The 16,227-nt window shown below is 38.8% G+C and overlaps 2 protein-coding genes across 2 annotated transcripts; both read right to left on the bottom strand.

Annotated features, from left to right (window-relative positions):
* Positions 1–1,061: 1,061 nt before the first annotated feature.
* On the bottom strand, positions 1,062–4,871 carry LOC121381768. Its single transcript, XM_041511119.1, has 3 exons — positions 4,286–4,871; positions 2,057–2,160; positions 1,062–1,262 (listed from the first exon to the last, which is right to left on the bottom strand). The coding sequence occupies exons 1-3, from the start codon at positions 4,869–4,871 to the stop codon at positions 1,062–1,064; spliced, it is 891 nt and encodes a 296-aa protein (XP_041367053.1).
* Positions 4,872–5,247: 376 nt separating this feature from the next.
* Positions 5,248–6,506, bottom strand: LOC121381769. Its single transcript, XM_041511120.1, has 2 exons — positions 5,685–6,506; positions 5,248–5,361 (listed from the first exon to the last, which is right to left on the bottom strand). The coding sequence occupies exons 1-2, from the start codon at positions 6,504–6,506 to the stop codon at positions 5,248–5,250; spliced, it is 936 nt and encodes a 311-aa protein (XP_041367054.1).
* Between the last annotated feature and the right edge of the window lie 9,721 nt (positions 6,507–16,227).

A 16,227-nucleotide genomic window follows, 5' to 3' on the forward strand; every position in this document is an offset into this window, starting at 1 on the left:
CACAGCTAAATTCAGAACAAATGGCGCTGCGATCTTGTGTACGAACCTGCTAATCTTTTAATTACAATTTTTGTCTTTTGTGTTTGGATTTAATTATTTTCAGAAAATGTTTAATTGGCCGCCATATTGGATTTTTCACGAAATAATTTTTTCAAAAGTAATCGGAGTTTTTCATTCATTGTCTAGTGTTTATTATTGATATTCTTTAGTATTTCGGACTGTAAATGACGTAATAATTTTGTTCGTGTGTGGGGGGGGGGGGGGGGGATTTTAAATTTCACGATTCGGTTATTTCTCATAAAGCATTTCATGGTTGCGAGCAGATCTGCAGACAGAAATGGCACCATGGGTTTGCAAGTTTGGTAGTTTACCAAAAACGGCTGCAAGATAGCAGCCACTGAATAAAAGAACTCCCATCTTTGCTGTGATGAATTTATCTTCGACTGCATCTCGTACGATTTGCACTGTGGTTTGTTCAGCTCCTTCGACTCCACTTTCCGCACATAATATTTCCACAGAAACCCACACTTGCAGTGCTCTTTTTCCAACAGGAATGTTTTCCAACCACCTGTGGTTCACAAATTTGAGTGGCATCAGTGAACACTCGGTCACAATAAATTTAAGAGGGCTGAATGCATGCTCCCCATTGACGTTTTTTTTTTTTTACATTGCAGATGCTCTTATCGGTCTTTTTGGTTATTTTTAATTAGCTTTTCTAATTTATATTTATATCTCAGGTTTACATTATTTAGGAAATATATGAGCTGCTAAATGAAAAGATATAACATCCCAGAAAAAGCAGGAAGTACTGTGTTGATATTTACAAAGGCTGAAAGGCAATAACTTAGTACTTGGTGCCAATCAGTTAACAGTTGAATACAGTGTATTAAACTTTAGGGCGTCTGTTTTTCTTTTCTGACCATATTTTAACGGATGTTTCAAATGGAAAATCTTCCAATTTAGGACCCTCAATTACAATTATCATAATTGAGTCTAACGTCGTTTCTGTCATTCTGTTGCGAAGAATTGTTTTTATCAGTTTCATTTGGGAGAAGTCTCTTTCAGTCTGCTGCATGTGGTGGTAGAACCATGTAAATCTCTGCAAGAAATGCCATAATTGGATAAACAAGTTTTAAGCCTTTGTTGGCAACTAGATCACGAACAACATCTGAAGCAGTTTTTGAATGCATGTGGTCACTCATGTATTGTTTAAAATCACCCCACTCCTGAACTGCATTTTCCTCTTCACAGCCACCAAATCTCTGGATTAGTGTTTTTATGTGACTAATTGCATAGTCATATTCATAATTTTTTTGCGAGTCAAACAAGCTGAAAGCCTCCATGATATTATTGTCGGTAAATCTTAACTTGTTTAGATATATTATCAGCATTTAATGTTATTAACATCTGTTTGTCAGGAATGTCTTTTTTTTTTCAGTTGAAACAATTGACTGAACTTTCAGAAGTCTAATATTTTCAAAAACCTTTGAATTGAATTGAATTGAATTGATGTTTAACGACACCCCAGCACAAATAATACATCGGCTATTGGGTGTCACACAATGGTAAAAATAAAAGGTTAGGTTAAAGACAGTGTAAAGAGCTGTACAAAATAATACATATCACATTTGTTATAAAGGTAAAATTCATATTACCAATCAAATATTACACAAAAGTAAATATAAATTTGGAATAAAATCCAGTTTCTTTTAAAAACTTTAGTACAAGTTCAGGGTGGAATCTAAAGGATTCCACCACATCCCTTGCTTCGAATATATCGTTTCTAGTCTGGATCAGATTATTACTCCACCAAAATATGGTGCACCGTCAGTGTACACTGACAATGCTCACACTGAGGTGGAGGATCCTTCTTGAGAATAAATGAATGGGTAATGTAAGTATGTCCGATGCCAGCACGACACAATACTATTTCATCCCTTCTGCACCGCCTATAGGAGGACTGCCACTATCTCAGGACTGGCTTAACAGAATGAAGCTTGTTCGCGACCGCACCGTTTCAATCATCTTGCCAAGTAGAAAAGATATAATTATTTACGTGATGTTTGAGATCACTATAGGGAATACCAGCATTGGTACGTGGCAAAGTCAAAGCAGACTTGGCAGCACAATCTGCCTTTTCTGCCTCTGATGCCAACATGACTGGGTACCCAACAAAACACAATATTCTTATTGTTAATAGATAAAAAGACACACTTTCGTATCAGCATCCCAATTAAGGGATGTTCCAGCTTCATATATTGTAAAGACTGGAGACACGAACGTGAGTCGGTATAGATTATAAATTTAGAGGAGCTAGAGTTTTTGATTTTCTCTAGGACTTTAATAATTGCCCAAGTTTCAGCACTAAATATAGATGCCAAATCAGGCAATCTCATAGAGATTATTTTGTCTGATGGAAAAACTGTGGCACAAGCCACAGAATTCCCATCCCGCGACCCATCCGTGTAAATAGGGATGTAGTCACAGTATTTCTCTTTTATTTCCATAAAATATTGGTTATAAATAATTGGATCCGTGTGATCTTTCTTCAGATGCACGAGATCCAACACAATTTTAGGTGGTTTTATGCACCAAGGTGGCAAAACAAAATATGAAGGTGTTTCCAAAATGTCTGAAAGATCAATGTTGGAAGCAGATAAAAGCTGCCTAATGCGAAGACCAAATGTGCAGATTGCATTTGGCTTCGCATCAAACAAGTTCATAAATCGGTTGTCAAAGATAGCGTTATGGGTGGGGTGTTTTGGCATCGACTTTATCTTGGTAGCATACTGCAGACACAGCTTTGCACGTCTAGCACCCAAACTAGGTTCGTGTGCATCGACGTACAAACTTTCCACAGGAGATGTTCTGAAAGCACCAAGACAAAGCCTAAGTCCCTGGTTGTGTATGGGATCAAGCATCTGCAAGTAAGTCTTGCGTGCCGACCCATACACAATAGAGCCGTAATCTAGTTTAGATCTAATCAAAGATCGATACAGTCGGAGCATAACCTTACGGTCTGCTCCCCACTCTGTGCTGGCAATAACTCTGAGAATATTTAGGGCCTTTAGCCCTTTCTTTTTAACATATTTTAAATGAGGTATGAAAGATAGCTTCCTGTCAAATATAATTCCCAGAAATTTGGTCTCCTCGACCACGGGAATCGGGCTTTTGTCCAGAAACAGCTCAGGGTCTAGGTGGTGACCTCTTTTCTGGCAGAAGTGCATACAGACCGTTTTTGACTTTGAGAATCGAAAGCCATTGTCACTTGTCCATTGTTGGAGCTTATTCAAACAAAGCTGCAACTGACGCTCAACGATACTCATATTGGACGACCTGTAACAAATCTGAAAGTCGTCAACGTATAGTGAGCAATCGACACCAGGTTTTAAACACTGGGCGATGCTGTTAATTTTAATTAAGAATAGGGTAACCGACAGGATGCTACCTTGGGGCACCCCCATGTATTGTGAGTGGGAATCTGAAAACGTGGATCCCACTCGCACTTTAAAAATTCTATCTTTTAAAAAGTTAGAAATAAAATTTGGAAGAAGACCTCGTAGGCCCATGCCATGGAGGTCTTTTAAAATCCCATACTTCCATGTGGTATCGTAGGCCTTTTCCAAATCAAAGAACACTGAAACCAGGTGTTGATTATTGACGAAGGCCTCGCGAGAAAACGTTTCAAATCGAACGAGATGATCAACCGTACCTCGACTGGATCTGAACCCACATTGCACGTTAGTAAGCAATTTGTGGGACTCGAGAAACCAGACAAGTCTACGATTGATCATTCGTTCCATAGTTTTGCAGATGCAGCTTGTGAGAGCGATGGGGCGGTAACTGGTAGGATCAGTAGGATCCTTGCCAGGCTTTGGAATAGGAATTATAATAGCCTTCCTCCAATCAGAAGGAAAGTCACCAGAACTCCAGATTTTATTAAAGATGTTCAAAAGAACTAAAAGAGAAGATTTGGGTAAGTGTTTTAGTAGTTGGTGTATTTCATCTGGTCCCACCGAAGTATCATGGGCTTTTCGAAGAGCATCCTGCAACTCCTCCAAGAGAAGGGCCTGTTGTATACTTCAGCATTCTCAGATGAAAAATTAATAGGTTTGCTTTTCAGCTTTAGTACGGACAGATGTGACGTTTGTGTCATTGACAGAGAATTGATGGACAGTACTACTGGATTCTTTCCCCTTGATTTTACGGATCCTATTCCACACAGATTTCACAGAGGTTTGGGAATTCAACTTGGAGACATATTTTCTCCAAAATGTTTTCTTACTTTGTCTGATCTCTCTGCGGGCCTTTGCCTTAGCAATACGATAGGCAGAGAGGTTGTCCCAGGTGGGTTCCCGTTTAAACCTCTCAATGTGCCTGTTTCGTTCCTTAATATCATCTTTGCATGATTCATTGAACCATGGTTTAGTGAAATGTTTCGGCACTGCCGAAGTCTTGGGAATAGTTTCTTCTGCAATTTCTTTCAAAATGGAAGTAAAAGAGGACATGAGGTAGTCAGCATCGTCAATGGCAGATTGTTGCAGACGAGTGCTGCATAGATGCTGAAACTGATCCCAGTCAGCCCTCCATAACTTCCATCTTTGAACTCTTTCAAGTGATGGTGGTCCATCATTCTCCAAAAAAATCGGAAAGTGGTCACTGCCACAGGGGTCTGGACCGACTTTCCAGGACAAATCCAGAAACAGTGATGGACTACATAAAGTTAGATCAATTGAAGTGAAAGAGCCATTTGCAGCGTGAAAATAAGTTCGACTTTTATCGTTAAATATAATTAAGTCATCTAATTGTTTGCCTCGAGTATTTACATCCTCGCATCCCCACAAAGTGTGGTGACCATTGAAATCTCCCATAACCACAAAAGGGCTAGGGAGTTGGTCGAAGAGATCTTGAAGATCTTTGGGATTGAAGTTGAAATTATTACGAGAAGGCAAATAGAGAGAGCATAAAGTTATAGTTTTATGGGCTGTGACCTTTACAGCCACAGCTTGCAAATTAGTATTTAATATAATTACACTCTGAGGGATATTTTCATTTACTAAAATGGAAACACCCCCAACTCTGTTATCAGTTTCCTGAAACTTGTGATAGAGGTTAAACCCTCTAATATTGTCAGTGTCCTTCAGGAAAGTCTGCTGAAGACATACCGCAATAGGATTATATTTTTGAATTAGTAGACTTAATTCATCAAAATTGGGCCTAAGCCCACGACAGTTCCACTGGATGACTTTATTCGCCATCGGGAGGAAGTATGGGAGTTATCTTTGCCTTTGGTGGTGGTCGTTTTGTTCCTGGATAATCAAGTAATGAGACTTCCATCTCATCACCTCCATCATCCAGAGCCTGAAACATATTACTTGTTGTTAAGTTCTGTTAGGCTTTTTTAAGCCACCCAGAGGTGTGATCCTTCTTCGCTGGTTTGCTTTTTAAATTGGGTAGGCTGGGAACTGGCATCCCAGTACTCAACCCAGCTGATGATTTGTTTGTGTCCAAGGACACCTGTGTGGAGGTGATAGCATTGGCAGGAGCTTGCTTCTTTATCTGAGCTGCCTCCTGCTGCTGAGCAGCTTTTGCAGTTTTCTTCTCCACGTTTACATCGGATAGTTTTTTGTACTTTGCATCATCGCATTGCCACGTCAAGTCTGTATAATACTTCTGGTGGAGACCTTCACTGCAGCAGCAGCAACAGCATATGATGCTGCTACTCTAGCAGGTAGAAATCTCTCCACCAGTTTTCTGGCATCAGCAAAGGTTAGACGTTTCTCAACCCTAACCTCCTGAACCTTCTTTTCCTTTTTCCACATCGAGTACTCTCTCGAGTACGCGAAATGATCTCCCTTGCAGTTTGTACATACAAGGTCTTTTTTGCAAGTTTTACTGTCGTGGTCAAACTGACCGCAACGAGCACATGTCAGTTTGCCTCGACAGGTATTTTGACCATGGCCATATTTCTGGCATTTGAAGCATCGGCGTGGATTAGGAATGAAAGGCTCAACAGGAATGTTGAGGTATCCAGCCTTAATCGAATGTGGAAGGGTAGGAGTACTGAATGTTAGAATAAAGGTATTGGTTGGAACCAATTCGTTGTTCCTCCGAACCTTTATTCTCCTGACGACTGTGACATCTTGTGAAGTAAGATTGTCACAGATTTCCTCATCACTAACACCTTCCAAATCTCGGCATCTGATAACTCCCTTCGAGGAGTTGAGAGAAGTGTGTGGCAGTACGATGATGCGAATGTTGGCTAGAATAGTCGACTTGAGAAGACATTTAGAATGCTTTTCTGTCGAACATTCGACCAACAGCGATCCGTTTTTCATTTTTGTAACATTTGTTGGCTCCCCGGCTAGACCGACGAGCCCCTTTTGAATTGCAAAAGGTGACAATTTTTTCAAGGCCCCGTCATCAGTGGAACTGATGACGAGGAACCTTGGCCAATTTGAAGAGATCACACGTGATTTCTTCGTAATTGATTTTGAGGCAGTCATGGACTCTTCATCAAAAGATGAGGAGTCCGAAACATCGGTGTGGACCCTTTTCAGGGCCCCATGTGTTGTTTTTAATTTAGTAGTATTCATGTTAAATGAATCATTATTCGTCAACCATGCCCCCCACCCACCACAGAGTCCAACAAGGGGACACAATGCGGCGGATAACCAGCAGACATACATGGTTAATATACGCAGGCAAAGTAAAGAAAAAACGTTAGTTTACCCGATTGACCCTAGCCACCGCCCCAAGAGCAAATAATACAAATGGTATTCTCAGCAATGTTCGTTCGTGACAAATTAAACAAAACAGGGGTTGGTTTGCTCTTGAGCTTGACGTGACCAGCCGATTGATCAGGTCGGGCCTTCCTGACCACCCGTCTAGGTGAACTCCAGGGCAAAGTGATGTATTGCCAGAAGTGATACCCGCAGGTATGCCCAAACTCAAGCACCAGGATCCCATCGTCCATTTTCACGGGTCGCACCTCACGGCAAACAAGGCGCCTCATACGAGGAGATGTGCATTTATTGGCCATTCTATAAAAGAATGTTCACCCCTGCACCACGGTCAGGTTAATGCACACGCAGGGGTTTCAAAAACCTAACCTCAATAGATCCATTATGAATAAATCGAGTTCTTAAAACCATTTGTTCCTTCACAGAACAGTCCGTTGTCTCATCGAACATGAGAGAAAAGTGGTTACTTTCTCTCAGTTTACTCAGTATATTGTTTTCAATAACACTAGACATGCATTCCAGCATGTCCTGGATCGATTTCCTGCTTGTGTACATAGCATTAAGACTTGACCTCAAATTCAATTTTAAATAATCCAGTAAATCGAGTAATGGTTCAAAGTTCGTTGTATGGGCTATTCTCAGTTTACACAACAAGTAAAGGCATGCAAAAATTTGGCACATGGAGGCCAGTGGTATTTCTGGTATGATACTAACAGCGATGTTACTGGTGTGTGATTGGGCAAGATCTAATTGTACTGCATCAATGTGACCATGGGATGTTTCATGATCGACAACTCTCGAGTTGGATTCGTCTACATGGTTGTTTGTTCCAAGTATCGCGATCAAAAGGACGTTTGTCATACTTTTTGCAAAGTTCACAAAACATTCCTAATCCATCAATATTTATTAACCAGGGCCTGTTTAATTTCCATTTTATATTAAAAGACTTTGCCCGTTTCATTCACGGTGTAATTTGTTTGAATGTATTTTTCCGTTTGTCAACATCTTTGACAGTTCCCGTAACACTAACCGGTGACGTATCGATACAGGTAGATTGCACACTTTCCCTCAAAACGGACGACGTAGTTTCATTGCCGACAATACACCTTGTAGGCTCAGCTATCTTTTCACATTCACTATTATAATTTTATTTGCCACTTTTCTGGAAGTATTTTAGTAAAGACATTGTTGATATTTTTCACCGTGTCGTCTGCTAGTAGTACTAGTCATGTCACAAAGAGAAAATGTATTTAGCGTTTTGATTGGATGATATATTCTATAGTAGCCAATGAATAAATAAGACAGATGAAGCATTCGGAATATCAGTCGCTATTCTCCGCTGGAGTGTTTTTCCACCGGTGACGAGAATGGCCGAATGTCTTCGGTGCCGAGATATGTGTGCTAACGTTGGCAAACTATTGGACTGGTTCCCGAAGTGGCCGTTTGGTTTAACGTGTAGCGCAAAAAACAGTCTATCGAGCTTTTTTTGTTTTTCGATTGTACTAAACTTGCTAGACTGGTTTTCTGTCTGCAGTTAAAATTGTATTAATACAGATGTAATACTAATAGTGTAATTGTGACCGTGCGTCAATAAAAAGGCTGAAGAAGTGAAACAAATGTTTAGTAAAATATTCATAGAAATTTTTGCATATTATTTAAATAACTAAGTTTGGGGTTATTTTTCTGACAAAATATTAGTGCCGGGCGATAATTTTGAGTGGTGGGCACATCCCTGAAACAGGTACCACACACTGCTCAGAGGCAAGAATGAATGAATGTTTGTTTAACGACATCCCAGCACAAAAATACATATCGGCTATTGGGTGTCACAAATGATAAGTATATGAACATAGTATTTACATATACCTATGTAAAACCACAGTGTAAGGAGCTGTGGGGGGTAAGTATAATACAATATATAAAATCAAGTTAAATACATCTTAAAATTTTGTGTAGAAGTCAGTGTTTTAAAAACTTTACAATTAACATTGGATGGAAGTTAAACGATTCCAAAACATTTCTGTTGCCAAATATATTTCTCGTCGGCTTGAGATGATCACACTCCACCAAAATGTGCCGCACAGTCAGTGTACACTGACAGTGTTCACAATGAGGAGGGTCCTTCTTTAAAATATATGAATGCGTCAAATATGTATGTCCGATGCGGGCACGGCATAAGACTACTTCATCCTTCCTGCACCGCCTGTAGGATGACTGCCACTCTCCCAGGACTGCTTTGACAGAATGAAGCTTATTCGCAACCGCATCTTGCCAAGTCGAAAAGATATATTGGTTAATATGAAATTTAAAATCACTGTAGGGGACACCAACATGGACACGGGGCAAGTTCAAAGCAGACTTGGCAGCAACATCTTCCTTTTCGTTACCCCTAATGCCAACATGGCTGGGTACCCAGCAAAATATAACATCTTTATTGGCAATTGATAAAAAGACACACTTTCGTATCACCATCGCAACTAAGGGATGCTCTAATTTCATGTACTGTAGAGCTTGGAGACACGAAAGCGAGTCTGTAAAAATAATATACTTGGATGCACATGAATCCTTAATCTGTTCCAGGGCTTTAATGATTGCCCAAATTTCAGCAGTAAAGATTGATGCTGAATCGGGCAATCTCATGGAAATTATTGCGTCTGATGGAAAAAACTAGCACAAGCCACAGAATTCCCATTCTGTGATCCGTCTGTGTAAACAGGAATGTAATCACAGTATCTCTCTTGGATTTCCATGAAATGTTGTTTATAAATAACTGCATCTGTGCGATCTTTTTTTTAGATGCACAAGATCGAATATAATTTTTGGTGGTTTGATACACCAAGGTGGCAAAATAAAATATGAAGGGGTTTCCAAAATGTCTGTTAAATCTATGTTGGAAAATGATAAAAAGTGCTTAATGCGAAGACCAAATGTTCGAATCGCATTCGCATCAAATAACTTCATATATTTGTTATCAAACACCACATTGTATGCAGGATGTTTTGGCATTGATTTAATCTTTGTAGCACACTGCAGAGAAAGCTTTGCACGTCTAGCATCGACGTACAAGCTGTCCACAGGAGATGTTTTGAAAGCACCAAGACAAAGCCTAAGTCCCCTGGTTGTGTATAGGATCTAGCATTTGCAAGTAAGACTTACGTGCTGACCCATACACAATGCAGCCATAATCAAGTTTAGACCGAACTAAAGATCTATAAAATCGGAGCACAACCTTTCGATCTGCTCCCCATTCAGTCTTGCCAATAACCTTTAAAATATTGAGGGCCTTTAAGCCCTGGAAGAGACACCCCATTCTGTGGCTACAGCTGCTGCGTTGAAGGCATTGTGCACGACATGAAGTACACAGGATCCAATGTTCACCAGTGAATGTCCATACTCCTGTCTGACTTGCTCTTGGATGATGTCATGGAACATCCAGTTGACTGCAGGGCCGTCCATACTTATTTAGATCATCCCCTTCACCTGAAGCTGTTCCATTACTGCAGATGTGAAGTGCCGCACCAAGTCTACTGCTGTAGCATGGCCTGCAATTGCTGCAATTGCAAATCAAATACTCATTGGTATATGTATGATGAAATAATCCCTTGTAGTTTGTTTTAAACGAAACCATAATGTGTAATATTTAGTTTATGTACACGTGACTGAGTAAATCATAATAAGCAATAATGGTGTAAATCAGTGTCTCAAATTATATAGCAAGAATTATATCATAGTATAGCCTGAATAAATGGGTGACACCAAGGAATACTAGTACATTTAACCATTGTTAACATTGGGAAATTTGGTTTGGACTACCACTGATTTCACACAAAGGTGAAGCATTATGTAAATGTACCTTTAAAAGTGTCACTTTGGTATATAAATTAATTCTATTCAAGTTCAAATTGTCTGTTACCAGCAACTGTTCCACACCAAAGCAACTATAACTTGGCCTATTTTCGATGGCAATTGATCCCTGGTGAAATAACTCTTTTTATATATCTATTAATTGTATATAAATAAATAAATAAATAATTATTATTTGACCATACGAAACAGAGCTGTAGCAATAAAACGATGAAGAACTACTGAAGTCTGGAATTATTTAATATATATATATATATATATATATATATTGGTTGTTTTATATGACCTAATGTAACCTAATTTTACTTACCCAAGAAATCTGGTGGTCACATGACCATTCACGTCCCAAAATCGAACATGTAGATCCATTTGTTTTTCTTGCATTTTCTTGTTTAAGGATTCGTCAAAACAAATCACAAATGGTTCTTGTATGTCTTTCAGTAACTGTCCCATAAAGTGATCCGCAATTCCGAACACGCACATGTAGGCAGTTTTCCCTTTCCGCACAGGCAAACTTCCTAGCGATAACACTGTCTGGAAACATGATTTTGAATAATTCAGAAATGTGTTCATTCGATTTGTACGAGTTGTGGGTTGCTATAGTCCGTAAACACCACATGATTCCTGACTTCAGGATGTCGTGGGATTTCCGGGAATCGGTGCGACGCCGACTGGCGGAGGAACGGTAAAATCCCCAGTTACTGATGTAGTCGCCGTTGGCGTTGGTTTATTCTCAGACTCGGCACTTGACACTTACTCAGACTTGAATAACTGAAGCTTGCAGTATCCGCTTTGTTTTTTTCTGTGGTTTTCGTGCAATTTGAGTGCGCTCTCACCCATGGTGCCAATGTTAATTTCCTTGCGACAACAGGAACACACGGCCTTTGACACGTCCTTAATCTCTCCGATCCACGCATAGTTTCGACACCACATTTTGTTAAAAAACACACTTTCCACTAGGCATGTTTAAATTTGAACATGTGCTTGCAAAAACTTCAAAATCTAAGTGATACCATGTCATCTCGCCCGACTATTGTTTGCAGTTCTCAAAAACGAGCGTAATAATCGGTAAATCTCGGCTGAAGCATTCGGAACATAGCATTTGTCCCGGAATGGGCCGAGTACATTCGGGTCGCGGAACGTCGCGAGTGCTGGAATGAAAGTGCGAACACGGAAGTAAAAATGTTAAATTTCTTTCGAGATTGTTCCGTAATTTCTAGTTAAAATGACGCGCTAGTCTCACTGACATAAAATTCAAGCAAACCCCCCCCCCCCCCCCCCCAAAAAAAAAAAAACCCCTGAAAATAAGCACTTTTCATTTCAAACTCCTAAATTCAAGCACTTTTCATTTATGTGGCCAGTGATATTTACTATTTCAATTACTTGTTTTTTTGGCTTGTTGGTAAAAAGTTTGGTTTCGGGGGTTTAACTCGGAGACGTATTTAGGAAAGGACAGGACAGGGCATGAGGGAGGTTCAGTGGCATAAATGTACGTTTTGCATTTTTCTGTGTAAAATTCCACCAGATTGATTTAAAAAAATAAATAATTGTAGCTTCAGTGTGTGCCATTCTAATATATTGACCACCCAACATAGGCCCTAATCAGTTTCAACGACAAAAGAACCGGTGGATAAATGTCGCGAAAGAATGAATATTTAACGACAGCCCAGCACAAAAATACACATCGGCTATTTATTTTTTTTAAATGTAAAACCAGTGTGAGGAGGGGAGGGAGAGTATAGTATAATACATAAAATCAAGGGCGCGGTTGTTCGAAACCTGGGTTAGCATTAACCCTGGGTGCCTAACACAGAGTTAAATTTAATCACCGATTGAAAAATGCGTTGTTCGAACGTTGGTTAGCGCTAACCATGAGTTAAATATACCCTAACCCTGGGTTAAAGGTAAAGCAGCTCTGACCTGCGGTTAAATGTCTAACCAGTGATTAAGAGTGGCGAATTTGATTCCATTTGTATGTTTAGATGCGTTTTAAATGTAAAATTGTGCTGAAATAGAGTATCGACATAAATTACAGTGACGTCAAATTCCCGCGAAAAAATAATGAATGACGTAGAATAGCAGGTTCATTGATTTTATTTTTGGATTGGGAGGGTGGAGGGTGGTCAATATCGGGAAACACATCGATCTGTATTAACCGTCTCTTATCATTAAATTGTCCATTAAATAACAGTATGAAGAATTAAAACACATGATCCAAGTCATTCGTCAAAGGTACCAGACGTTTCGTACCCAAGCCAGTTCGCTCCCAGTTTTCCCAGGCGGGATCTAGCTTAGTCGGTTGAGCGCTAGCCTCAGGTAGTTGCGTCATAGGATCGAATCACCTCAGTAGACCCATTCTCCGATTTTTTAAATATATGTTTTGCTGTCTCAACTATTTCTGAGTTCGCCCCCACCCCCTTCCCCGTTAATATGTCCAATATTAAATAAAGATGATTTTGGTGAAACTTGTTTGTTCGTTTTACCAAGAGGAGCAAGAAATTAGGTTGCTGCTTTGATGATAACCCCTGCGTGTGCTGTAACCTCACCGTGGTGCAGGGGTGTAACATTCTCTTTGAGAATGGCCAATACAGCACAAAATGAAGTTTAGAGTAAAATTCGGTTTCCGTAAAATTCTGTGATATTTGTATTTTTGCACAGTTCTTTACACTGTTTTTGTTTAAACCTTGAATTTTTATGTTGATGTTGATCATCACTTTATTTATTTGCATTACCATAGTTTGACACCCAATAGCCGATGTATTTTTCGTGCTGGGGTGTCGTTAAACATTCATTCATTCATTCATTCATTGATGATAACACTATTATGCATGCCTCACGCGAGGTCCAAATAGAGCGAAGTTAAAGCTTACAATTGGCCATTTAGCTATGGGTCACAAAAAGATACTCGTGATCAAGTAACAGTTTTAGAATTAACAGTACAAAATTTATTTGTATTTCTATGCCTTTTCCTTACTAGTGAGATTAACGAATGGGGTCATTTGCGTTTATTAGTAATTAAGTATCCAGAAGATAAACGCCATCAGGAAATGCATGTTATGATTAATTTAGTTAACTAGTAATTATCAGCACGGCAGTTTTGTCGGTGTATTTATCAGCACGGCAGTTTTGTCGGTGTATATCGAAGGGCTTTTGACTTAGTAGCACCTGTCGTGTCACGGCCATAATGGGTGATCTCTCATTCCAGCTTATTAAAATCTGCATTACATATATACGTGTACTAATATATGAATATTATACATTTTATTTAAAGTAAGGACCAAAATATAATTTGATTTGTTTTTCTACGTGACATTAAACTTATTTTACCTAGTTGTATAATACACGTAGTGTGTTTCATTTTTGTTTATTCTTATTGTCGTTCAAGAACAGATACACCAAACCCCAAGTGGAGGCGAACAAAACTTTGTTTTGTTGGGCTAACTACCTTGGGAGTGAAATATCAGACATTCCTAGCTCAAGGTCAGCCTTTTTTACACACAATATCAAACATTTCACTTAAGGTCTATTTTTACCAAACGGTATAATTTCCTAAATTATTGGAGCTTTTTAATTACAGCCATATGTTTTCATAACTATTAAACACATACAAAAAGCAATGTTACACTGAAAATTTTTGAGCCTTTTAAAAATTGAAATATCTAGATTAGTTTATTATTATTATTGTAGGAACATGTAAAGTGATGTCATTCGAATACTGACGTCATTGAAATTAAAACACGTGTGAACGATGGGCCATAGCTTTCTAGGTAATCTTTACCCCCTGTCAAAACAATTGTCTGTTCCACATTGATCAGACAAGGACACTTAGTATATTTATATTTTTTCATAATGAATAGAAAAGCTTAAATGATGAAAGCTAAAAACTATACAAGCTGTAAACATGACATATAAAATATTACAGTAATATGTGATTTATTTATTGTGTGCGAAACCAAAACGATGATGCCGCAATGTCCTGTCATCAACTCTAGTAATATAATGTGGCATGTTTTTGCAACTGCCTTCTCCCGCTAGTTTTTGTCTCAATATTTTACGCATCATAATCTACAGTTATCTAACATTATCAGCAAATCGTATCGCTCACCTTTCCTGTTCATTTTTGAAAATTACAGAAGCACTAGCAGTACGGACAGGCAAATTTAATGTTGACAACAGGAAGTACATTTACTTTACACTGATTGGTTAACTGCACTTAACCCTGAGTTATTGAAGACTAACTCTGGGTTAGTGAAAACTAATCCTGAGTTTACTAACCCAGAGTTAAAAGTATGTTTCAGCAACGGTTTTTTAACCAGTGATTAGCCAACCCTGGGTTAAGGAATTTAACTCATAGTTAGTGTTAATCAGTGATTAAGTTAACCCAGGCTTCGAACAACCGGGCCAAGGTAAGTATATTTTAAAACTGTGTATAGAATGATTAATGTTTGTTTAACGACACCCCAGCACCAAAATACATATCGGCTATTGGGTGTCACAAATGGTAAGTATATGGAAATATTATTTATATAAAAGAAGACAAAGTGTTTTAAAACTTTACAATTAATTCTAGATGGAATTTAAAAGATTCCAAAACATTTCTGTTGCGAAATATATCATTTTTCGTCGGCTTGAGATGAGCACACTCCACCAAAATGTGGCGCAGTCAGTTCACACCGAGGAGGGTCCTTACTGAGTTTGCTGCATTGTAAGATGTTTCCGACTAATAAAATATTTCTATGATTAAACTTGCATATTAAAATATAGTTTATTGTTTAGAATATTAGTGTCTATATATTCAATGTGTTTCTGGTTGTCTTAATATTTGTAAGAAGCCGAAACCGTATTTTGTCTTCAAATAATTCCGTACGTACGAAAAAATATATTTTAGGAAATAAAATGAAATTTAACTGAGTAGAAATATTAGAACGATCAGAAACACGTTTAATATACAGCCACTAATATTTTATGCAGAAAAATATATTTCATATATAATTACAATCGTTAAAAAGTCTCAGTCGATAACATCTCAAAAATTGCAGCAAACTCGCGGATGTCATTTTAAAATAAATGTATGGCGCGCACGGCACAAGAATATTTCATCCTTCCTGCACTGCCTGTAGGATGACTGCCACTCTCCCTTGACAGAATGAAGCTTGTTCGCAACCGCACCGTTTCCCACATCCCCTAAGATCAAACGAAACGTCATGCTGAAGTCGAGTAGCATCATCTAGTTTTTGTCGTTCACGGGTCTGAAGCAGATCCCCCTGAGAAATGGCTTCATGATGTGCTGGATTATAAAGACCTAACTGCTTTATTTCTTTAATATGCCAATGAAAGTCATTATCTTGTAGAATGTGAATGTTCCTTCCATGTGCAGGCTGGCGGAGATGTGGGTGAATTGCTGTCCTGAGTCCAAGGTAGGATGACTTGAGTAGTAGCTCCCATCTGTGTTCCGGACTTCAGCCTAGAAATGCTTTAGAAATTTATTCAGCGTGTCTGGATATAAAGAGTTTCGAAATCCTCCGTCTCATTTGTCCCGGAACCATTCTAATAAAGATAAAATTTTAATTAAAAAGTATACATTTATTTCATACTAACAAGCCTACACAAACATCGACGT

The sequence above is a fragment of the Gigantopelta aegis genome, chromosome 9 (assembly GCF_016097555.1).
Source record: "Gigantopelta aegis isolate Gae_Host chromosome 9, Gae_host_genome, whole genome shotgun sequence".
Lineage (NCBI taxonomy): Eukaryota > Metazoa > Mollusca > Gastropoda > Neomphalida > Peltospiridae > Gigantopelta > Gigantopelta aegis.

Coding starts and splice junctions, on each gene's coding strand:
- LOC121381768 (XM_041511119.1), bottom strand. CDS start 4,871: ATGGGAGATTTCAATGGTCACCACACTTTGTGGGGATGCGAGGATGTA. Junction 2,161..4,285: donor CCGCAGAGAGATCAGACAAA/GTAAGAAAACAT, acceptor TTGGGTACCCAG/TCATGTTGGCATCAGAGGCA. Junction 1,263..2,056: donor ATAGTGATCTCAAACATCAC/GTAAATAATTAT, acceptor ACACTAATCCAG/AGATTTGGTGGCTGTGAAGA.
- LOC121381769 (XM_041511120.1), bottom strand. CDS start 6,506: ATGACTGCCTCAAAATCAATTACGAAGAAATCACGTGTGATCTCTTCA. Junction 5,362..5,684: donor TTGCTGCTGCTGCAGTGAAG/GTCTCCACCAGA, acceptor AATATGTTTCAG/GCTCTGGATGATGGAGGTGA.